Consider the following 24,668-nt stretch of genomic DNA (forward strand, 5'->3'; position numbering starts at 1 on the left):
GTAATCAGAAATACAGCACCAGCAACTGAAAGTCGAAGTTCACCAAAAAGAAATTATCCTTACCTGCAAGGCACTGTTGAGGAAGCAGCTGTTTTGTCCTGGCTCATTGCTGAGGCCTTTGCTGGGAGCTATGGAGGTTGAGCTTCGAGGAGCAAACATCCCCTGGACACTACCACGGCCCCCTGAAAAATAATTTCTCTTCCAAGACATTACTGTTCACATTTAGCCTGAAAATAAGAGAAAATTTTGTATCTTTGGGGGAGTCCTTAGTCTTTGTTGAAGTCCTATTTATATAAAAAGAATCCAGAATGTAACAAATTTATGTTGAAGGACTTTGAATTTACAACCTTTCCAACATCATATAGGTAGCTCAAGAAACTCAGGCATCCTTAGATCCACAAGCCAGAGCTGTCCTCAACTTGTTCCAAACAATGCCTAAAATTTAACATGGCACAGGACAAATTCAAACAGAGAAATCCTTAAGTATTGCTTCCTTCTATTTTTCTTGAACTGCCTCCATAAAATCCTGGTGAAGTGGCTGTAATCCTCAACTCCAACAGAACCCAGGATCAGGGTAGAGTGTGTTCTTTAGGCTTGTTTATAATGCTTCCTGTGGATTGAAGATTTTCCCAACTGGAAGGAGAGGCAGACAGACAACCAAGAATCCAGCACAACTCTCCTCGCCTTCTACTGCCCTGTCCCATTGTCCCATCATCCTCTGAAATAAAAACCCAGGTTCTAAGCAATTGGCATAGATTTCAGAAAGCTAAGAAGTTTGTTTGAAAAACATGGAGTTTCTGCTGTTGTTGCTCTGCTGCCGTTCTTTAATGTGTCCCAAACATCTTCTATTATTCCATCCACAACTTCAGAAAATCTCTTCTCTTTTCCTCCGTGACTAGACTAGCCAGCTGTGCCAGAGAGCTTTAACAGAAAGAAAAAAAAAAAAAAAAAAATCAAAAGCTTGCGTCACTTAATGACTCTACTAGCTTTGTGCAGTTCTGCCAAGATCAACGTTGCCTCACCTCACACTATAAACTTGAAACCTTCGCAAACAATACACAGCCCTCCCCCCAACCAAAAAAAAAAGCCCAACAACAACAAAAAGGAGAAACACTCAACAGGCAGGGGGAAAAGGTGTGAGCAGCCCTACTTTCATAGGAGACTTTTCTCAAATTTTCTAGGAGAAGAAAGTTGATCTGGACAAAAATAAAACTCCAATGCGAACTTTCCACAACCAGGCTAAGAAAAAAATTACCAAGTAAACACATACCAAACTGGGAAATTAAAACAGTTTCTTTTGGATGTTTTGAGTACAGAAAATTTTAAAGGTGTTTTACATGCCCATGGCTATAACAGCCTATTTAAAGGTGGGAGGGGCATGTTATCACTTTACTGAGTAAAGATGTCCCATCCCAGAGAAACCCTCATGGTGAGTAAACCATATGTCCTTAATATTCAGTCCAAAAAAAAACGAAATCTTCTTCTGCCCTGTTTGTATGTTACATTTTTTTTGCCAGAGGATCAGAGAGATAATTTGGGTTCCAAATCACTTAATCCTCAGATTATATCCAAGGCAGTCACCATCAGAGGCCATCCATTGACCAACAATAATCTTCAACTAATTAAAATGCCAAAGAAGCAAGAGGCAAAAATTTCCTTGGAAGAAAATGCTTCTAATATTCACCTTTAAGTTTTCCTATAAGGCCGCCAGGTCCACATAAGGAAAAAATTAAGAATGTTAAATATTAAATTTGGTTTCTAACAGTTGCCCAGGCTTCTCCTTTCCTTCACACCATCATATGGATGACCTAAAAAACCAAAAATGCTGTAATAGCTTAATCCTTCTCGGATCACCTAGCACTATCTATAGTGTGTTCAGTGGAAAAGCTGAGGCACAGGAACATTAAATGGTTGCACAAGAATGTTCTTTCCCTTCTCTAAATTCCCAGACTATTTATAATCTACAGGTCACAATCAAAGTATTTGATTATACATTATAGTGTCATATTATTCTCTATTTGTTTGTATTACTCTTTGTTTTATATGGTGTCAGTCATATATCCTGACCATGACTGTATGAAATGGAATACTAGCTAGTGTCAGACATGTGCTAAACAATACCACATTCTTTATTCAATCTTCATGACAGCCCAATCAGTAGGTATTAATAGTTCCATTTTACAGAAGTGTAAGGGGAAGCTTAAAGACATTAACTTGCTCAAATCAAAGTTGGTACGTGGGAGACAGAATTGTTTGACTACTCACTGTGACTTAACTATGCATTTTATTATACTATTCCAAAAGCTCCTAACACAGTGCTAGTCATAATGAAGCGCTCAATAAATACTGCCTGATGATTAGCACACAGCACCAGGAAAGATCCCACGTCTCCCACACAGACTACAAGACCCTCCACTCTCTACACACACCCTCATACACACCCCACCGGAGGCCACTGAGCAATTTCCAACAAGCCATGCAGCATTCCTTCAGCTTAACTGCTGCAAAGGAATGACAAGTACCAAGCCTCCACTCAGCTCAAAGCCAAAAGAACTTGGCAGCAGTATCCACGTGAAGCTCACTGAAACTCAGCCTGCCCGAGGATACACACCCCAGAGTTCAGGGAGCAAAGGGAAAAAAGGCAGTAGCAGAAAAAGATTCTCAGGCTCTGAAGGGCAGCACTGTGTAGGGTAAGGCAAAAGCTCTCACACTTGAATTAGGTGTCAGAAACCAGAGGTCAGAGCCAAAAAGAACAAAGCTAAGAAGGGCAGTAACAAATGGTCCAAAGAAACACTAATGACAAAATATTTCAATTAAATTGCAGGTCTCGCTCCAAACAATATAATCCATCTACAAAACATACATGAGAAAGTAAATAAAGAATTCTACCCACAAAGCCCTAACAACCTATTCTGGGGAGTGGGAGACACACTGCACTGCATGAGGAATCTCAGTTCCTGGGCCAGGGATGGAACCTGTGCTCGCCCACGCAGTCTTAACCACCAGACCACCAGGAAGCCTTGGATTTATCTAACAACCTTCTTTTTTTTTTTTTTTTTAGCAGTTTATTTTTTTTTATTTTTTTATTTTATTTTATTTTATTTTTTTACCTCGACCATGGCTCCGTCGTCTATACAGGCGCTCCAGGAGGGAAGAAGCACTGCTCAACAGACAGAACAGAAACCGCCGCCTATTTATTTTTATTATTTTTGTTTGCACTGGGCCTTCGTTGCTGTGCAGGGGCTTTTCTCTAGTTGTGGCAAGCAGCGTCTACGCTCTAGTTGCAGTGCTGGAACTTCTCACTGCAGTGGCTTCTCTTATTGTAGAACACAGGCTTTAGGCACATGGGCTTCAGTAGCTGCAGCCTGTGGGCTCAGTAGTTGAAGCACACAGGCTTAGTTGCTCTGCGGCATGTGGAATCTTCCCGGACCAGGGATTGAACCCATGTGCTCTGGGTTGACAGGCAGATTCCTATCCACTGTACTACCAGGGAAGTCCCTAACAACCAATTTTTAAAAGAAAAAGAACTTCCTAGGCAATACTGAAGTATTTTAGGGGTAAAAGAACATAATGTCAAAAAAAAAAAAAAAAGAGCATAATGTCTGCAACTTACTCTGAAATTATTCAGAAAAGAAGACTTGTATGTGTGCATACTTATGTATACCCAGGAGGAGAGAGAAAACAATAAATTGAAAACAGCAAAATGTTACCAATAAATAAATCGGGCTGAAGGGTATACGGAAATTCTTTGTTCCATTTTGTAGAACTTGTTTATAAGTTTTTAATTATTTTCTTAAGTTGAAAAGGAACTGATATCTGCAAATAATAAAACAATTTAAAATTACATAAGAAAATATAAAAAATGTAGAGCTATGAGGTCAAATTCTGGAGAAGGAAATGGCAACCCACTCCAGTACCCTTGCCTAGAAAATCCCATGGACAGAGGAGCCTGGTAGGCTACAGTCTATGGGGTCGAAGAGTAGGACACGACTGAGCTACTTCACTCACTCACTCATGAGGTCAAATTAAAAGGAAATAAGTATTAGTCACTTAGTTGTATCCAACTGTTTGTGACCCCATGGACTGTAGCCCACCAGGCTCCTCATCCATGGAATTCTCCAGGCAAGAATACTGGAGTGGGCTGCTATTTCCTTCTCCAAAAAGAAAACAAGGCTGGAATACTATTTCTATGAAAAGGAGAGTATGAAATACAATGTAAGGTCAAGTTGTAAGGAGTAAATGATGTAAAGTAATTATGATATTGGGGCTTCCCAGGTGGTGCAGTGGTGAAGAATCTGCTTGCCAATGCAGGACACATAAGAGACAAGGGTTCCATCCCTGGGTCAGGAAGATCCCCTGGAGCTGGAAATGGCAACCCACTCCAGTATTCTTGTCTGGAAAATTCCATGGACAGAGGAGTCTGGTGGGTTGGAGTCGGTGGGGTCCAAAGAGTCGGACATGACTGAGCGAGTGCACACACACACACACAACAACTATGATGTTATTAAGAGGACTGGGACAAGACTTGCAGTTGGAAAATATGGGCTCAATTTCCACATTTTTATTACTTTCTGTAATCCCAAACAACGTAGCTGTCCTGAACTTTGTTTTCTGGGTCTATAAAACAGCTTTACAATACCTATTTCACACAATGACTGAGATTTAACATGATAGGTATGTCCAAGCAAGTTTTCAAAACAAAGAATAAATTATGAGTGAACTGCTGGGCCTAAAAATAGAGAAGTAAATTTCTTTTTGGGCACCTCAGGATATGAGAAAGTTGCAAGCCAACAGGAATAAGTCTTCTAATTGTACAAAAAGAACAATAAGAGGCCTCACACAGAGCAAGGTACATATCAGTACTATTGAGCCATGTGCTTGAAGAAACATTTAAATTTTACAATTATTTTAAAAATACAAAGATTAACATGAAAAGGTAAACAACTCAATCTGTTACAAGAAACAGGGTAACATTTTAGAAGGTCTAAAGAATGACAAGAAAACCATGAAAAGTATCTCAGTTTCTAATGAAGGAACAGTAGCCCCATTACTAGCGATTAAAGCCAAAAGTAACCCAAACAATAGGAAGTCAAACTGGACTACACTGAGATATACAAACAGTAACCAGAAAATTTGCTCACATTTCTGGTTTCTGTTCATTTGTGGAGCAGTTTACTTATAATTTACTGAAGAATCTATATTTGCCGACAAAAGTCTATATAGTCAAAGCTGTGGTTTTTCCAGTAGTTGTGTATGGATGTAAGAGTTGGACCATAAAGAAGGCTGAGCGCCAAAAAATTGATGCTTCTGAACTGTGGTGTTGGAGAAGACACTTGAGAGTCCCCTGTGCTGCAAAGAGATCAAACCAGTCAATCCTAAAGGAAATCAACCCTGAATATTTATTGGAAGGACTGACGCTGAAGCTGAAGCTCCAATACTTTGGCCACCTGATGCAAAGAGCTGACTCATTGGAAAAGATCCTGATTCTGGGAAAGACTGAAGGCAGGAGGAGAAAGGGATGACAGACGATGAGATGGTTGGATGGCATCACTGACTCAATGGACATGAGTTGGAGCAAACCCCAAGAGATAGTGAAGGACAGGAAAGTCTGAAGGGCTGCAATTCACAGGGTTGCAAAGAGTCGGACACGACTGAGCTACTTAACAACAACAACCAAGGCTGAATCATGAAGAAATTAAAAATCTGAGCATAAATTCTTATATTTATTTAACCTTTAATCTACTTTAAAGTAATCTACTTTAGACTTATTTAATCATCACTACTGGCATTTACTAAGTCAAAACAGCCTGCCTCACTTTGTTGTCTCTAACATCAAGTAAACTCCTAGGAAGCTTAGAAGCCAAAATTGGGAAGGAAGTGTGTCATCTTATTACCTATTAGTGAAATACAGTTATTAAGCTTTATGTCCCATATTGTTCCCAATCTGAACACACTAACTTCCTGCAGACAGGGTAAAAACCTTTCCCTTGTGTGAAATGACAGAAAACAGTGGGTCCCAAGCTTTTTGCAGATTCCCACATCCAGAAGCAGACTTAAGAAACCATGAAGATTAAATTTCAAGGCCCTCTCTTGCACAGGCCCTCAGGCCCAATATTCAATTTTCTGTTTTAAAAAATGTTTTCCTTAAAGTGGGTCCCCTCAATCATATAAGCTCCAGGACCCATAGAATCTGAATCACATTACAGAAAATGGACTTCTATCGTACATGTTACTTGAAAAAATATTTAATTCAAAAAACTACTTTGAATTTAGTAATACTAATAAAATTGTATTTTACTAATCAAACTTCTAATACGTTATTCACTGTTTCCAGTTTTCTTAGCACTAAATAGACCTAAATTGTACTGTCTGGTTTACATTTGGATTTTTCATTCTTAGGCAGACTGTGATAATTTCTACTACAGACCCAGAGTTGACAGAGTAGAAATGGCAGGGCTAAATTAAAAGGCTCAAGACTGACAGCATTAGAGCAATAAAGCTCTAGAAGCTGATGACCTTCAGGAAAAGAAATCATTTTATTTCTCTGTATTAACGAAACACAGAGAATGATTACTTCACAATGAGCATACACAATACATCATAATGTGCTGCCATATTTCTCAGGCCAAAGTATTAAACCAGGCTACAGACGCAGCTACCTGACTATCCACTACTGTACTCCACGCCAAACAGCTAAGCTGCTCTTAGCCTCTATTTCTGAAAAAACCCTAAGTAGTCATTCAAATGTTTGGTGAAATGAAACTGGCTTATGCCTAAAGAGAAATGAGGCCTGAAAGGACACTGGGCCACAGGAAGAGCCCATCACCCTAAGAGACAGTGGGGTGAAGGGGGTTCAGAGACATACAGCTTATTAGCACTAGAGACTTCATTATGAATGGGATACAAGTGTGACTGACACCAGTAAAGACTAAAAGGGATTTGTTCCTGCAGAACCTGAGGGTCCTTTGATGAAACCAGGAATAAGGTTCAAGTACCCTGGAAGGGGATAGGTCTCTTAAGGAAATTCATTTCATGATCATTAAATGAAGTTCAGTGAGGTCCCTAAGTAATACTACTAATTCCATGCATAGAGAATTCCATGATGTTCATGCAAATGACAGTATCAAAATATCTCCAACCAGATATTTATTAAGCACTAAGGGAAAGATTTTAACTTTACTGTAGAGAAACCAGACAGAAAGGCCCTTAACCAAGTGATCAGGTCAAACATCACCAGCAAAAATAAATAATAATATTATGAATTCCATGGTAATAATGCATTGAAAACACATTTCTGTGATAGTCTTGCCTAAACCTTATCATCTCAGTTCAATCATGAGAGGGAAAAAAAAAAATAAGACAAATTTAAATTGACAGACATTTGACCAAATAACTGACTAATACTCTCCCAAAATGTCAGAGGTATAAAAGACAAGAAAGACTGAGAAACTTTTACAGAACATAGGAGACTAACGAAGAAAACAGCGTGAAATGCAATATGAGATCCTAGATAGAATCCTCAGTAAGGAACAATGATGAACAAACTAGTGAAGCTTGAAGGTTTTTCCTTAATAGTATTGAACCAATGCTAATTTCCTGGTTCTAATCATTGTACTATGGTTATACAAGATGGTAATATTAAAGGAAGCTGAGTAAGAGATATCTAAAAACACTCTACTATCTTTACAACGTTTCTGTAAGTCCCAAATTGGTTCAAAACAAAAAACTTTTTAACTATGCAAATACTTCACTGAGGGAGATGACAGCTTGGCCCCAGTGGGGAACAGAGGTATTTGGAGGATTAACTTTCTACACTTACAAGTGTAGGTGGACTAATAGTTTGTGATCATGGGAAACTTAAGAGTTCAATGAAGACTTGTTTGAAATCTACAGGTTTATCATGTTTACCCTCACAGTTCAGCAGTTAATGGGTTAAGTTCAGAAGTCTGTTTCTCAGAGCTTGATTTACCTGGAATGAACTATTAGAAAAGTTTTTAAATCTGTGAGATCAAGAAAAAGTAAATGTAAAAGGCCAGGGGTCTTGTTAGGGTGATGCATTTTTTTCCCCTCTTTTCTCTATTTTCTAAATTATCTATAATCCATGGATAAATTATATTTAGTTTACAATTTCCTTAAAGTAAAACTAAAATTGGAATTTAAACTCATTTTCCCTATAATAGAATGAAAGGACTCTGGATCAGAGGTAACCAATCATTGAGACACCTAAGATCCTAACAATATGAAAGCTGTTTAATAATTGGTAACTATTTCCTATTTAAAAACAGGAGGCTAGATTTCAATTTCTATTTCTTTTCATTCCGTTCTCATTGCTACTGCTGCTAAGTTCAGATCCTCTCCCCACTGGACTACTATACCACATCACTGACTCATTGCCAGACCTCCATTGCTGTATATGTAACCACCAGAGGACTCCTAAAATACCATACCACTCCCCTTTTCTTTTCTTTTTTTTTTTTTTTAATAGGAACAATTTTTTTTTTAATGGAGAGTTTCATTAGAGTTGAGTTCAGTTCAGTTCAGTCGCCCAGTCATGTCCAACCACTCCCCTTTTCAATGGCTTCTAGTGATGAAGAGTCTTTTGGCTAGAGAAAAATGGTACTTAAAAAAAAATAAATGGCATTTTTATAATTCACAAGGGGAGAAATTAATGGATGGCATTTCCACAAGTTTCTCTCCCATAATTTTTTCCAGTCCACTTATTCCACTATCAGGGCAAAAACATGAACAAATAGTAAACTTAAAGAAAACCAAAGCAGTCAGCAGGACCTACTTTGACAGTTTTTGTTAGTGACTCATGTTCATGACTGTGTTTGCGTTTCTTTTTATTGCATGTTTTTATTTTGTTTTTTCTATTTTGCATGTTTTTATATTCACATATTCTGCTAGTAAAATTAACTACTAACTTCTACTAACTTATAAAATTGAATTAAACATGTCTGGCACTTACACAAACTTTGAGTCATTAGACCTTACCACCATTTTCCAGTTACATCTTCTACTCACTCATTCACAAATGAATTTGTAGAAGATGTAACTGGATCAATTGATCAGATGTCTGAGCCCCTGTGAAGTGCCCCTCACTCATCCTCCACTCCAAGATGAGCATTCCCATCCTCTCTCATATTACAGTTACCTGTGTACAAGGACTACCTCATATATTCCTAAAGGGTCTCTTTCATTCCACAGAGAAGTTGAATATAACAGGCACTGAATCACTGAACGTTTATTTAAAGAGGAAACTCTCTGTTTGAAGGGATAAGTACCTAGAACAATCAATTCCAACATTCTGATAAACTCTGACTCTCCTTAAATGAGTCCCCCAAATCTCCATATCTAGCTTGAGATATTGCAGACATTTTTGTCTAATGAAGACTATATAAGTGAATCAATATTTGCTTTTGATTCAAGCTTAAAAATAAACAGAGATAGCATCTACAACCATAAAAAAAGGCTACACTATTTGTTGATTTATGGGCTGATTATTGCAAACTCCCCAGTGAATACTGCTACCCAACTCAAACAATTTCCTGTGGGTTGGACTTTGGCAGCCTCAAATTATTACATCATGTACAACAAGAAAAACTCTATGCTGATAAAGGACAGAAAGCTTTATTTTTTTCTCATGTGAGAACTTGGAAAACTGTCATTTACCACAAATCCATCCAAAACCAGCTAGAAAAAAAAAAACCAAGGCAAGTTTCACTTTGTTATAACTGACAAACTAAATAACTAAGAAATGACAGTTGCACACTACTTAGCCCCACCTTACAAAGATCCAAAGCTATATAGATAATTTACTGACTTGTAAGGGAGGCAGTGGGCTTCCCAGGCGGCTCAGTGGATAAAGAATCCACCTGCAATGCCGGAGACACAGGGGACGAGGGTTCGATCCCTGGGTTGGGAAGATCCCCTGGAGGAGGGCATGGCAACCCATTCCAGTATACTTGTCTGGAGAATCCCATGGACAGAGCAGCCTGGTAGGCTACAGTCCATGGGGTCGCAAAGAGTCAGACATGACTGAAGCAACTGAGCACACATGAACATAAGAGAGGCAGCAAGACAGTAGAAAGAACATGTTAAAAGCAACTGCGTTACATAACCTCAGGAAACACCATACTCATAGTGGAGATCCAGGAGGTACCATTCTAAGAGAATACAACGTGAATTATAAAAGTTACGGAGCTAGAGTTCACAGAGCAGAACAGCTTTAGACTCTATCACCTAACATTTGTATCATCTTGACCAACTTATTGAATCAATTATTGAAGTCTCTGATAATGAGGTGGGATTAAAAAATAACATGTCTCCCATAGAACTCTTATAAGGATTAAATGAAACTCTGTGTGTGTGTGTGTACATGTGTGTGTGTGTAAAATTAGCCCAGTATCTAGTACTTAGTAAATGAGGCATAAATGTTTTGATGACAAAATAAATAAATGTTTTGATGATAATTATCATAAAGAAGAATAAGGTGAACCTACATTCCAATCCTGTTCCATCACGTTCTGGTCATTTACCACCTGTAATAAACGTGATTTATTGAGAGTACTGTAACAAAATTCTAATACTCAGGGCCAGATACAAAAGAGAAGTTTCACAAGTAGTAACTATGATTATGAAAACTGCATCCCCATACCAATCGTCTCTCTTTCCTTTTCCCTCTCTCTCTTATACACACAAACACAGGCACACATACACTTACTATAAAAATTCTATGAGATTAAACTATAATTGATAGCACAAACAGAAAGCCATATCAAAATGAAGGAAAATGTATTCTAAAAATAATGCATTCTCAATACAATTCAACTATTGGTTTTTCTAGTAGCCATGTACGGATGTGACAGTTGGACCATAAAGATGGCTGAGTGCCAAAGAATTGATGCTTCGAACTGTGGCGTTGGAGAAGACTCTTCAGAGTCCCTTGGACAGCAAAGAGATCAAACCAGTCAATCCTAAAGGAAATCAGTCCTGAATACTCACTGGAAGGACTGATGCTAAAGTTGAAGCTCCAATATTTTAGCCACATGATGTAAAGAGTCAACTCACTGGAAAAGACCCTGATGTTGGAAAAGGTTGAAGGCAGGAGAAAAGGACGACAGTGGATGAGATGGCTGGATGGCATCACGGATTCAATGGACATGTGTTTGAGCAAACTCTGAGATAGTGAAGGACAGCGAAGCCTGGAGTGCTGCAGCTCACAGAGTCATAGGGGTCCTAGAGTCAGACATGACTAACCAACTGAACAATCACTATCAATATTTAGCTCAAAAAACTTCAGTGACAAAATACTTAGAGTCAAAATTCCTAGGACTTAAATGGTCTTCCACAGTCTTAACCCATGCATATTTCCAACCTCAAGTATCACTGTTCCCCTTAAAACAGAATAGAAGATTTGTTCTCCATATATGCCCAGCATTTTACTTAATAAGGAATATGTACATTCATTGAAGAAAGTCTGCATATAAGTGGACCCATGAAGTTCCATCCCCTGTTGTCCAAGAGTCATCTGTATTATCCTTCCCCAGCCTCATCTTCCTGGTACTTCCTAATACTAGAAATCCACTCCACTCAACAAACCTGTTTGAAGAAGTCACTCAGCTGGTAAGTTATAGTAATGATGACTAATGACAGTCACACCCTATTAGAAAGGAGTAGTCATTTATAATTAGTTCATTTCCCAAAAGATTTTCTAAATACTGTTCTCCACCAACTGGGACTTACTCTGTCTCAGGAACTTTATTAATCAGTGCTTACCCAATACATAAGTACTTTATTAGAATACAAAGTAGAAAGTTACATTCCCTTACCTTAAACAAATGTTCAATGATTGTTAAATAAATAAATGAAGAACTACATTTTTTAAAACACATTTTTCAATTTAGAGATAACTCAGTTATAAGCATAATCAGTCACCTCTTTATTTCTTCCTTGAATCTACTTCCTAAATCATATCATACCTAAATCACATCTTCTGTTTCCCAAAAGTCTACAGAAGAAAGATACTTTACCTAATAGCCAGCAGGACAAATACAACATTCTACTCATATACAGCTAATATCCAAACTAGTAACAATGGCAGATAAAGGAAAGAGAATCAACAGCAATTATAGGCACCAAGACAGCAAAATGATAACTATGCATTAAATAAAGTTGCCTTATACTATCCTTTAGCTCAATATCTTAGAATCAAAGTTTTTTTCTAATTTTTTAAACCACTGAGGTTTTTTCTTTAACTTAAATGCTCAGTTACAACCATTCACTCTTTATGAATCATTATAAACTTACCATTACCCGAATTATTTCAGCACAAACAATAATGAAAGCATGATGGCTCTGTCAAAAGCCACTGACCGCACTGACCTGACTCATCTCTGCCGGGAGAGCACTGGCACTGAGAGGCACAAGCAAGCCCAGTGTGAGGTGCTGAGCGCGTGACTGGCAAGGCGACGGAGGACACCACGGAAAGGAGTGGAGGGGTGGGCAGGAGTCCCCCGAAATTTACTCTAGAAGCCTTCCCAATACTCAAGCAAAAACATGCTGCCAGACTCCCGGTTTTAAGCCAGTTCAGATCTTACTTCTAACACTGACAACTGAGAGACCTTCAGCAACTCTCCCAGCTGTAAAATTATAATAACACTAGCCACCTCTTGTGCCACGTGCTCCATTCCTCAGTTGTGTCCGACTCTCTGCGAGCTCACGAACTATAGCCTGTCAGGCTCCTCTGTCCATGGAATTTTCCAGGCAGGGACACTGGAGTGGGTTGCCATTTCCTTCTCCAGAGGATCTTCTGAGTGCAAGGACCAAACCCCCATCCCTGTGTCTCCTGCATTGACAGATAGGTTCTTTACCACCAGTGCCACTTGGGAAGCCATCACTTAGTGAACACCAACTCCGTGCTAGGCACCAGACACATGGCACATCCTTTAATTCTCATGATTAATCTACCAAATAGGCATTATTTCTCTCATTTTCCAGAAAAGTAAAACCCATGTTCTACTCATGCACAACTCTTTCCCGGGGGGATAATACTGCCTACTTAACAAGGTTGTGAAATTAGAAGTAAATGCAAAGCACTTGCCATAGGAACTAGCACTTGTCACATAGTAGGAGCTCAGGAATTCATTATTATACAAGTGCACCTATCACTTGAATAAGTGACTCAACTGAACTTCAATGAAATCCCACAAATAAGTTTTCCTTCATATCGTCTTCCATAAAAAGCAACTTTTAATCAGCAGTACTTCTTAAGAACCCAAGGTTTACAACTTTATAACTGTTTAAAATACCACAGGATCATCCATTCAATGTCAATACACACACACACACATACACACACACATACTGTTTTTAAGTTGAGAATCAAAATGTATAACCCAAGGAAATAGAAAGCCCGTTATGAAACTGATATTTGCCTTACGCTGAACACCAAAATATTAAATATTTTACTTACAAAAATATCATAGATCTCACATCTCAAGAGAGAAGGTGCTAATGAACAAATCTAACTTCCCAAAAATAATTCCCAGAAGCATCTGTTATCCTCAAGTACTCAGCAAACCATTTCCCAGAACTGACAATATATTGCCAAAATCTTAGTGAATTTTGCCAACATTCTGCTGAGAGGAAAAAAGAATCATTCCGGTTCTTGAAATAAGTGCTACTTTTCAGTTTAGCCACAAAATAAGGTCTTTTCTCTGTTATTACTTTCATCAATATGTTAATACTGAAAATAAATATAAAGAAATCACAAATAATCTTCTATCTGAAGGAAATTTAAATCTACATCCCTTATCTTTAATTCTATAAGCTCAAGAAAATCTATGAGAATGGGTTTTTAAACCAATAATAAAAATCAATTTTCTAAAGCCTTAATAATTGAATCAGAGGAGGGAAGAACAGAAACAACGGTCAGCTTCTTTAAAAAAGCCTTCTGAAAGTTAAGAGTCCTATAACCTCAATTTCAAAGTTTAAACTTTTGCTGTTAAAAGTGACACTTCACAAAGACTGATCAGTTCCCTACATCCCTCCATCCATCCAGTTTTACCAGAAGCACACACTTACCAGAGCGCAGACTCAACTCCCAGCAAAAGGCCTTCAGCAATCACAAGGGCATTTGTGGGACAAGAGATACAGGAATGGGGAGGGGCAAGGGAAGAGCTGGAGCTCTGGGGAGGGAAGGGTACGGAGGGAGGAGACGACTGCAGCCAACAACAATGGGAAACTGTGACTCCAAACCACAAAGGCTTCCCACAGAACAGGGTAACAGGGAAAGGACAGTTCTTTTTACCACCAACCAGGAGCTCAGCACTGATAACTCATGATAAAGCTAAAAAGATGGAGCTTCCAACTAAACACAAAGTAAACTTAAGAAACTAACCAAAAGTAACTTGAAAGGACATATCACAAACTTCATAGAGGCTTAAGAAAAACATTTAGGAGTCAGTTTCCTCCAGGAGCATTCCTGATGACAAAGGTCAGCAGTATAACAATAAGGTCTGCAGACTGGCAGCTGCTTTCAAATGGAGGGCTAGCACTAAAAAACAGTCCTTTGCACTAACAGTCAAAGGAGCACTAGGAGACACATAACAGTGTGAATCTTTAAATGCTTAATTCACAATTCTAAGACTATCTAGACTTAAATTGAATTAAATCATTTTAAGAGGCAAAACTATTTCAACTACCTTAAAAAAAGATACTCTTAAAGAAAATTTTTGTGTGAACTGAGCTGTTAGATTCAAGAATCAATTTGTAAAAGCTTGAAATCTCAAAGGGTCCCAACCTGAAAAGTAAAGACAGTGAAAGAGCTTCCCTACTTCTCTCAGGGAAGAGGCCAAACAAATTATATCATCAAGAACAATCAGCAGGCAGAGTCCTATCCCCAAACATGTGATCAGTCCACCCAGAACTTACATTTGCAGGCAGGGCTCAAAGGCCCCAGAGGACCAACACACACCCTTCTATGTACTACTTACTCCCTGTTAGAAACCAGTTTTATTGAAAGGAGTTGTTTTATAAGCATACTGATGAAAAAACTCACCAGCAGAACCCTCGCCAAATAGGAAGGAAGGTCTGTTCTATTTTCACAGGTTGAGATAAAATGTATGAGTTGATTTCTTTAAAGATTTAATTAAGATTTATTGGTAAAGCTAAACAAATGCAGGCACTGCCCAAAACTAATTAAGCTCTTATAGTTTAACAATATACTAAAGTAGTCCTTCTGCAATAAGGAAAGTACCCAAATTAAAAAAAAAAAAAAAATACTGTTGCTTCTCTTTTGCTCATCATTAGTATTCTAATTCAGGTCTCCTAGTGCTTGGTGGAAGATGGGGATGTTAGTGTCACTTCAAAATGTGAGGCACAAAATTTCTATGATCAGTGCTAAATACAAAAAAAGAATGTACAAATATCAGGGTCAAGCTCTCCAATCAAGTCCTTAAGAGATGGTTATATATTCCAGAAAAGGACTATTTCCTGCCATATCAATAAACAAGGATGTCACAGTCATCAGCAATTGCAGCCCTCCTATGTGTATACACACACACACACACACATATATGTTTTTCCTGGTAGCTCAGACAACCTGGAATCGATCCCTGGTTCAGGAAGATCCCCTGGAGAAGGGAATGGCTACCCACTCCAATATTCTTGCCAGGAGAATTCCATCAACAGAGGAGCCGGGTGGGAGCCGGGTGGACTACAGTCCATGGAGTTATAAAGAGTCAGACACAACTGAGTGACTAACACTTTCACTTTCATTTATATACGTGTGTGTGTGTGTGTGTGTGTGTGTGTGTGTGTGTACCTGTAGCCATCAGACTACAACTATTTCCTATGATGAGCCCTGAGGAAAAGAAGCTCAGGATATAAAAACATAGGATACTGACCCCAGATAAGCACTAGTTGCTAACTTGTGTCCAACTCTCTGCAACCCATGGACTGTAGCCCACTGGGTTCCTCTGTCCATGGGATTTCCCAGGCAAGAATACCGGAGTGGTTGCCATTTTGTCAGGGAATCTTCCCAATCCAGGGATTGAACCTGGGGCCTCCTGCATTGCAGGCAGATTCTTTACCACCTGAGCAACCAAGGAAGCCCAGCTCCAGATAAGTGAGTTACATAAGTAAGGAATGATTACAGTGAGCCCACATTCTTGCATCTTCCCATACAGAGAAAAGCGCTAAATTTCTTAACTTGGGATATCTGGCTTTCTTCAGTTAACAATTTTTTGATGTTCAGACTACCTGCACTTTGTTGAAAAACTTCTATATAACCTGGCTCCTTCCCTCAGCTCCGAGTGATCTCTCAGAGTTACTTGAGATGCTGCCTCTTGGACTTAGGTCCTAAAAATTTCCACCAGATATAATTCTCAACCTTTAGGTTGTGAATATTTTTAAGTCGACATATTCACTGTGGAATTAATCAAATAAAACTAGCGTACTGGGGCAGAGTTACAGAGCTTCAACCCTGGTTACAATGCAACTAAATTAACATGACTTCTCATCTCAGTCAGGTAAGGGAGGTGATCCATAGGCAATCTCACATTAATGGACTATAATCTTTTTTGAAGCCCATTAGAAAATACTTCACACAAAACTCTCCTGTGTACTCACATTCTGCCTTGTAAAAGTTATTTTTGGACTTTTCTTATTTCTTTTTCATAGGAGGAGATTAGATTGCATAGGAGAGTCTATCTCATAAAGAGAACCCTATGTCAACCACTGGGCCTCTCAACCAAAAATAAATTAAGTAACTACAGCTTTGTGCTAGATGAGTGCCAAATTGCTTGTAGGAGTGTTTTTGTGGCATGATTACTAGGTCAAGATGTTGCCAGGAGACCCCTTCCAAAGGCTTGAAAACGAATTGTCCAAGGAGACACATGTACTGACAAAGCAAAAGACTTTATTGGGAAGGGGCGCCGGGGTGGAGAGCAGGAGGGTAAGGGAACCCAGGAGAACCGCTCTGCCACATGGCTCACTGTCTTAGGTTTTACGCTAAGAAGGTTAGTTTTGGGGTTGTCTCTGACAATCTTGTTTGGCCCATATTTGGTCTGACTTAAGTTTCTTCCTGGTGGTGAAACAGGAGGGAAGGGGGCAGGGCACAACCTTTAAAAGAATGACATAGCCTGAGGACACAACATAAACTGATTAGAGCCAAACAGGTCCAAGATGGTGAACCAGTCAACTTCCACAAGACCTTGAGCCTCAGTTTACTCATTGTAACACATCAGCCGTCTAAGTGACACACCCACCAGTGCTACAACAATTCTGAGGCCAGCCATCAAAGACCAAAAAGTAGGCAACAGTCCAATTCATTCTGTTAAATCTTTGCTCCTTCTCCAAAATAACTGGAATACTCCTCCCACTCATTGGGCTTCCCTGGTGGCTCAGCTGGTTAAGAACCCACCTGCCAATGCAGAGGACTCAAGAGACATGGGTTCGATCCCTGGGTCAGGAAGATTCCCTGGAGAGGGGAATGGCAACAGTTTCAGAAACAACCAAAACATACATCAACAGATGAATGAACAAATAAATGCGACATATTCACTGCACAGAATAGTATTCAGTCATTATAAGAATGAAGTACTAATACATGCTACAACATGTAAATATTGAAAACAGTAAGTGAAAAGGCCAGTAATAAGGATCTCCTATTGCATGATCCCAATTATATGAAACACCCATAATAGGCAAATTACAGAGATAGAAAGTAGATTAGTGGTTGCCTAGGGCTGAGAGGAGGTGTGAAAGAAATAGAAAGTGACTGCTAAGAGATAAACCATTTCTTTTGGAGGTGACAAAAATGTTCTAAAATTGACTGTGGTGATGGTTGTTCAACTCTAAAAATACTAAAAACCACTGAATTATAAAACTTTAAATTGTGTGTTATATGAATTATATGTCAATAAATTTTTATTGGGTTTTTTTTGTTATTTTTTTTTTTTAAATCACAGTTTTCCTCTTTGCAAAACAAGGGCACTCTTTGTTTCATGTCTGTGGTTTAAATTAGGTTCCCATCAACAACAGCAGCTGTCACCTGGTAAAACTAGATGGCTTCAAATGCTTGGCAAACAACTTCTGTGTGTATGAGATTTTGAATAGCTGTTTTTAAAGTATATAAGCATGAAAATCAGGCTATCAAGGCATTCTTAGTCCTGACACTGTCATTTAATTCAGGACAGAATGCAACAATCATTTCTCTAATCAAGAAGCCAACAGTAATACCACTGATAATACAAATGTTCAAAGTGAATGGACAAGATAACTCACTTTGACAAAAATAAGGCTGAAAATGCCACTGAAATGGCACATCCACAAAAGTCAGAGTACAAGTTTTATGATTGGGTAGAAAGACAGAACAGATGAAGAGGCAGCCTGAAATGATACTTGCTGGGCACACCCTTTGCTAAACAACTACAAACATTCCCCCACACGTCTGTAGAAATCCTTCCTGTTGCTTTTTGGGCAAATTTCCCCAGAGTACTCACTCAAAAGCTGACTTAAAATCATCTGTTTGATAAACAATTTTGACTGTGCTCAGGGTGCAAAGAAAGCAAACTACTAATGAACTTTTGGTAAGTGAAAAGGGGGACAGAGGAAAGGGGAAGAATGGGCAAGTATTTACCTTCATTAAAGAGACTTAAGTGCGACTCCTGAGTCGGTGACCTGAACTATGAACAGGGGAAACGGGAAACATGACAGCACAGTACTAACGTTTTGAGAAAGGATATAATCCTTGTACCAATTTATTTTCTTTCCTTAAACAAAGAGTTTAAATATCCAGTTCACAGAAAAAAAAACAGATGATCAATAAAGATAGGAAAAATGTCCTATCTCATTCATAATTAGAAAGAAAGTGAAGTCGCCCAGTCGTGTCCGCCTCTTTGCGACCCCATGGACTGTAGCTCCTCCGTCCATGGGATTTCTCCAGGCAAGAATACTGGAGTGGGTTGCCATTTCCTTCTCCGGGATCCATAATTAAGGAAATGCAAAATAAAAATACTATCACCTTTCATATCTCACAACGCCAAATATTTAAAACTTGGGTGAATCCAAGTGAGGGTGAGAAGAAGGATAAATTCTTATTCACTCCTGGTGGAAATAAAATTAATTTGGTGGTATTTCTTAATTTAAAATGCTTATACCCTTTGTTTCAGCAATTCAAATTCTAAAAACTTATCCTATAGTTTGCAAAGATAATATAAAAATATATTACAGCTACACTGTTTGTAATGAGTAAAAACTAAAGGTCTGTCATTAGGGGACTGGTTAAATTATGGTAAGTCTCATTTGGAAATACTTACAGATGAAATAATATGTATGGAATTTACTTCAAAATAATTATAGGTTGTCTTGGGAGAAGCAGAGGAAGAGCTCTTGGCCTTAGCGCCATCTTTCGAGAAACCTCTGCGCCATGAGAGCGAAGTGGAGGAAGAAGCGAATGCGCAGGCTGAAGCGCGAAAGAAGGAAGATGAGGCAGAGGTCCAGGTAAACTTGTACACCCATGGAAGCCACAGAAGCAGAAACAAGGGAAGCCAGAGGCCAGGGACGCTGGTACAAATTGTGGACTGCATGCCTACTATCTAGAACTTCTCAATGGATCTGGAACATCTATGGCCATTCTGATCACTTTGACCACCTTTGAGAGACCTACCTTGCTCGTATCAAAGCCGTCCCTTTTGGTCCTTTGCCCTGGACCTGTGACAACTATGGACTAGTTCTCTTCTCAGTTGTGGCTGAATGTAACGTGTACAACAAATCATCTCTTTTGCTGTCTTAGCTGAAGAAAAAAAAAAAGCAGGGGAAGAATAAACAAAACCACAACTGACCATGTACTTAATAGTTCACAAAGCTGGTGATGGGTACAGGTGGACTCAACACTCTTCTCCTTACTTCTATATATGTTCAAAATTTTGCATAATAAAATTATACAAACATATTAAACAATCTCACTGAAGGGGTAGTGGATAAAAGTACTGATCTAAATAACCCTGAAAATGACTAGAGTTTGTAAGCCTAAAGGCATAAGGAACTGTATATTACCACTACATTCCAGCTAGTAGAGTACATTCCCACAGGTATACAGGTTAACAATTCTGAAGACACTATACATGTATACTGGAGTTGAATAAGTAAGTAAATGAATGGAAGATGGTATAAGTTTTCCCACTTTTGGAATGGGAAGATACAGATAAGGGGGAAAAGGCTAAAATTATCCATGTGGTAATGGATTAGAGCTGAAGAATGAACTTGTGATTAGCTTATTAAAGACACAGATGGGTAAAGTGCTTATAGTGCAGGTAGAAAAAAAAAAAAAAAAACACAGATGCGGGACTCCCCTGGCAATCCAGTGACTAAGATTCTGTGCTTCCAAAGCAGAGGATGGGGTTTGATCCCTGGTAGGGGAACTAAGATCCCATCTGCCGAGTGGCATGGCCAAGAAACTTTTTAAATAAAATAAAGATACAGATGGTTACATCTAGAAATATTTATAGATATGTATATATGTATACACCCATATGGGCTTCCCAGCAAAAGAATCCACCTGCCAATGCAGGAGACACAAGAGACAAGAGTTAAACCCCTGGGTTGTGAACATCCCCTGGAGTAGGAAATGGCAACCCATTCCAGTATTCTTGCCTGGAAAATTCCATGGACAGAGAAGCCTGGTGGGCTATAGTCCATGGGGTCGCAAAGAATCAAACTCAACTGAGCACAAGCACATATACCCATATATTTATTTGCTCTATCAGCTGAGAATGCTTAGAATCAATGACATCCCAGGTGCAACAAGCACATCTAGACCTTAGTCGTCATTTTTTTTTTTCTCTCTCTTAACTTTTTGGCCACGCCATGGGCAGGATGTGTGATCTTGGTTCCCCAACTAGGAATCAAAGCAATGCTCCCTGCAGTGGAAGCTCAGAGCCTTAACCACTGGACCACTAGGGAAGTCCTACAGACTTGATACCTTGGTTTCAAAAACCGTTCTCCAATAAAAGAATCCAAGGTTCCTTGGAGAAATGACTGATTTTAGGTCTGGAAGAGGAAACACATGAGATGAGCCTGGAGCATCTTGTAATGTCCAAAAGTAAGGAAATGCTAAATACAAAAAGAAAACAAAAATCCTAAATTGACAGAGGCATATCAAAGGGACATAGGAGACAACCAAAGGAGTTCCCAATGGCCAAATCTGAAACAATTTGAGGGTGGGAAAAATTAGTACTGGATTAACCCAAAGTATAAAATAAACACCTATGAGTCCACACTGATATAAAGAAAAGTACTCCTGGGGAATTCCTGGTGGTCCAGTGGTTAGAACTCCATGCTTTTACTGTTGAGGGCCTGGGTTCAATCCCTGGTCAGGAAACTAAGACCTCACCTACCGAGACTAGGAAAAAAAAATGAAAAAAGAAATTTTAAAAAGAAAAAAATGTACTCCAAAGAGTACAGTATGGAGGTGTGATGCTGAAGCAGGGAGACCCTGAGCTCACATTCTCCCACCAGAATATTGGAATGGGTAGCCTTTCCTTTCTCCAAGGGATCTTCCCAACCCAGGGATCAAACCCAGGTCTCCTGCATTGAAGGCAGATTCTTTACCAACTGAGCTATCAGGGAAGCCCCCTTCTCCCACAGGCACCATCAAAATTACAACAATTTACAGAGTATCTATGAGAGTGACCTGAATACTGGCAAAAATATCTTCCATAACTAAAAGTATAACTAAGTAACCACAACAGATGGGTAGAAGGTGCAGAGATGCAGTAAAGACACTCTCTTTGGTGGGCAACACACAAACCGGAGGATAATCACAGTTGCGGAGGTTTTCCCTAAGGAACGAGAGTTCTGAGCCCCACATCGGGCTCCTCAGTTGGGGTCCTGCACCAGGAAGATGAGTCCCCAGAACATCTGGCTGTGAAGGCTAGAGGAGCATGCAAAGGAAAGAGCCAGAAGTTGTAGAAACAGAGATTCTACTCTTGACATGCAAAAAAAATCTCACATGCTCTGAATTCCAGTACAGGGGCAGTAATTTGAAGGAAGCCTGGGTCAGACAACTTGCTGATCCTGGAGAGCCTTCTGCAAAGGTCGGAAGATAACTGGAGCTCATCCTGGAAACACAAACACTGGCAATAGCCATTTTTTTGGAGTTTTTTCTACCACAAGGATACTAGTGTTAACAATTATCATTTTGGAGTCCTCCCTCTATCCTTTGGGCTTCCCTGATAGCTCAATTGGTAAAGAATCCACCTGCAATGCAGGAGACCCCGGTTCAATTCCTGGGTTGAGAAGTCCACTGGAGAAGGGATAGGCTATCCACTCCAGGATTCTCGGGCTTCCCTTACAACTCAGCTGGTAAAGAAGCTTCCTGCAATGCAGAGACCTGAGTTCGATCCCTGGGTTGGGAAGATCCCCTGAAGAACAGAAAGGCTACCCACTCCAGTATTTTGGCCTGGAGAATTCCATGGACTGTATAGGCCATGGGGTTGCAAAGAGTCAGACACAACTGAGCAACTTTCACTTCACTTCACTCTATCCTTTAGCATTGGAGGCTTACTTACCCACCAGCAGACTGACACCAGCCCCAGAACCCAGCCTCGCCCACCAGTGAGCCAAAAGCAGCACTGGGACACCCTGAGCCACACGGCCAGTCCTTTCAAGACACAGCCCTGCCCATACCAGCAGGCCAGCACCAGACAAGGGAACCCTGGACCATGTAGGCAGCCACGCCAGGATTCAGTCCTGTCCACCACTGGGCTGGCAGCCAACTAAGCCTGGAGCCAGACCCACCTACTGGCTACAGCAGTCAGCCAGCCACAACTATACAATGGCCCCATGCAGCCCACACAGGGGATACCCCTAGGGCATACAGCCCAGTGACCGAGAGGAGTTTGCTGCTGGGCCTCATAGGAAGTCTCCTATATAAGGTCATTTCTCCAAGGTCAGGAAACTTAAACAACCTACCTAATAACAGAAATAAACAGAGAATTAGGCAAAATAAGAAGACAGAGGAATGTGTTCTAAACAAGGAACAAGATAAAACCTCAGAAAAGGAACTAAATGGAGCAGAGATAAGCAATCTACCCAATAAAGAGTTCCAGGTAAAGATCAAAACAAATCTCAACAAACTTAAAAGATTCAAAACATATCAAGCATCTTTACAGACCACAATGAGACTAGAAATTAACTAAGGGTGGGGTGAGGGGAACACATACAAACATGTGGAGGCTAAACAATAGACTCCTCTGTCCATGAGAATTCCCAGACAAGAATACTGGAGTGCATTGCCATTTCCTTCTCCAGGGGATTTTCCCAACCCAGGGATCAAACTCAAGTCTCCTGCATTGGAAGGCAGTTTCTTTACCTCTGAGCCACCTGGGAAGCCCAAAAAACCCATGGGTCACCTAAGAAATCAAGGAAGGGACTTCTCTGGTGGTCCAGTGGTTAAGACACTGTGCTTCCAACCAGGGGGCGAGGGTTAAATCCCTGGTTGGGGAACTAGGAACCCTCAGGCTGTGGGGCAACTTAGCCTCCATGAGCCCACAGTTAGAAAACTGTGAAATGCAACAAAAGATCCTGGGTGCAGCAACAAAGATCCTGCATGCTGCAACTAAGACCCGATGCAGCCAGAAATGAAGGAAGGAAGAATTCCAGGAAAGCTCAATTTTTAAAAATACATAAGTAAAATAAAATATGACACAAATGAACCCATCTATAAAATGGGACTCACAGACATAGAGTACAGACTATGGTTGGCAAGGGGGTGGAGGGGTGGTGGAAGAATGAACTGGGAGTTTGGGGTTAGTAGATACAAGTTATTACATATAGGATAGAAAAACAACAAGGTCCTACTGTATAGCACAGGGAACTATATTCAATATCCTGAGATAAACCATAATGGAAAAGAATTTTTTAAGTATATATATAACTGAATCACTTTGTTGTACAGTAAAATTAACACAACATTGTAAGTCAACTATACTTCAATTAAAGAAAAGAAAAGGTTGCTATCTGAGGAACTGCTGAATTTATTTTTTTAAATTGCAAATTTCATTTTTCTTTCTTTTTTAAAATATTTATTTATTTATTTTTGGCCACATGGCATGTGGGATTTTAATTCCCCAACCAGGGATCAAACCACTGCCCCCTGCATTACAAGCATGCAATCTTAGCACTGGACCACCAGGGAAGTCCCTGATGAATTTACTTTAAAAAGAGAAATTTCCTTTTTTATTTATTATGTAAATTTGATATTTACATAAAAGTATAAAATATTCAAATAAGAGCAAATGAAGATGAATGAAGCAAAAAGAAAGGAAGACTATTTATTTGATCTCAAAGCAACTCTACAAAGAAATTTTGAAAAAAAAAAAAGAAATTTTGAACCTCCCATCTACTTATGAGTTATTTCTTAAATATTTTAGTTCATTAAATACTTACTGAGCATCTATTACAGGCTTCCCTGATAGCACAGTTGGTAAAGAATCCACCTGCAATGCAGGAGACCCCGGTTCCAATTCCTGGGTCGAGAAGATCCCCTGGAGAAGGGATAGGCTACCCACTCCAGTATTCATGGTCTTCACTTACAGCTCAGCTGGTAAAGAATCCACCTGCAATTTGGAGACCTAGGTTCAATACCCAGGTTGGGAAGATCC

At 39.5% G+C, this 24,668-nt stretch overlaps 1 protein-coding gene across 23 annotated transcripts in view; it reads right to left on the bottom strand.

The window, feature by feature from the left end:
* The window catches only part of USP54 (ubiquitin specific peptidase 54), a 118,626-nt gene that overhangs the window by 59,272 nt on the left and 34,686 nt on the right, over positions 1 to 24,668 (bottom strand). For 13 of the 23 annotated variants that reach the window (XR_009696078.1, XM_061161808.1, XM_061161810.1 and 10 more), the window contains 2 exons: positions 19,673 to 19,798; positions 64 to 921 (listed from right to left, as the gene is read on the bottom strand). Coding sequence is in view for 22 of the 23 variants with exons in the window: in XM_061161808.1 (XP_061017791.1) it covers positions 64 to 210 (147 nt within the window). In the remaining variant the exon portion in view is untranslated. Of the gene's footprint in view, positions 1 to 63; positions 922 to 14,085; positions 14,202 to 17,425; positions 17,483 to 19,672; positions 19,799 to 24,668 lie in introns of those variants that run through there. The other 10 variants (XM_061161821.1, XM_061161812.1, XM_061161818.1 and 7 more) reach the window with 3 other exon arrangements.

This window comes from Dama dama, chromosome 15 (genome assembly GCF_033118175.1).
Source record: "Dama dama isolate Ldn47 chromosome 15, ASM3311817v1, whole genome shotgun sequence".
In the NCBI taxonomy this organism is placed as follows: Eukaryota; Metazoa; Chordata; class Mammalia; order Artiodactyla; family Cervidae; genus Dama; species Dama dama.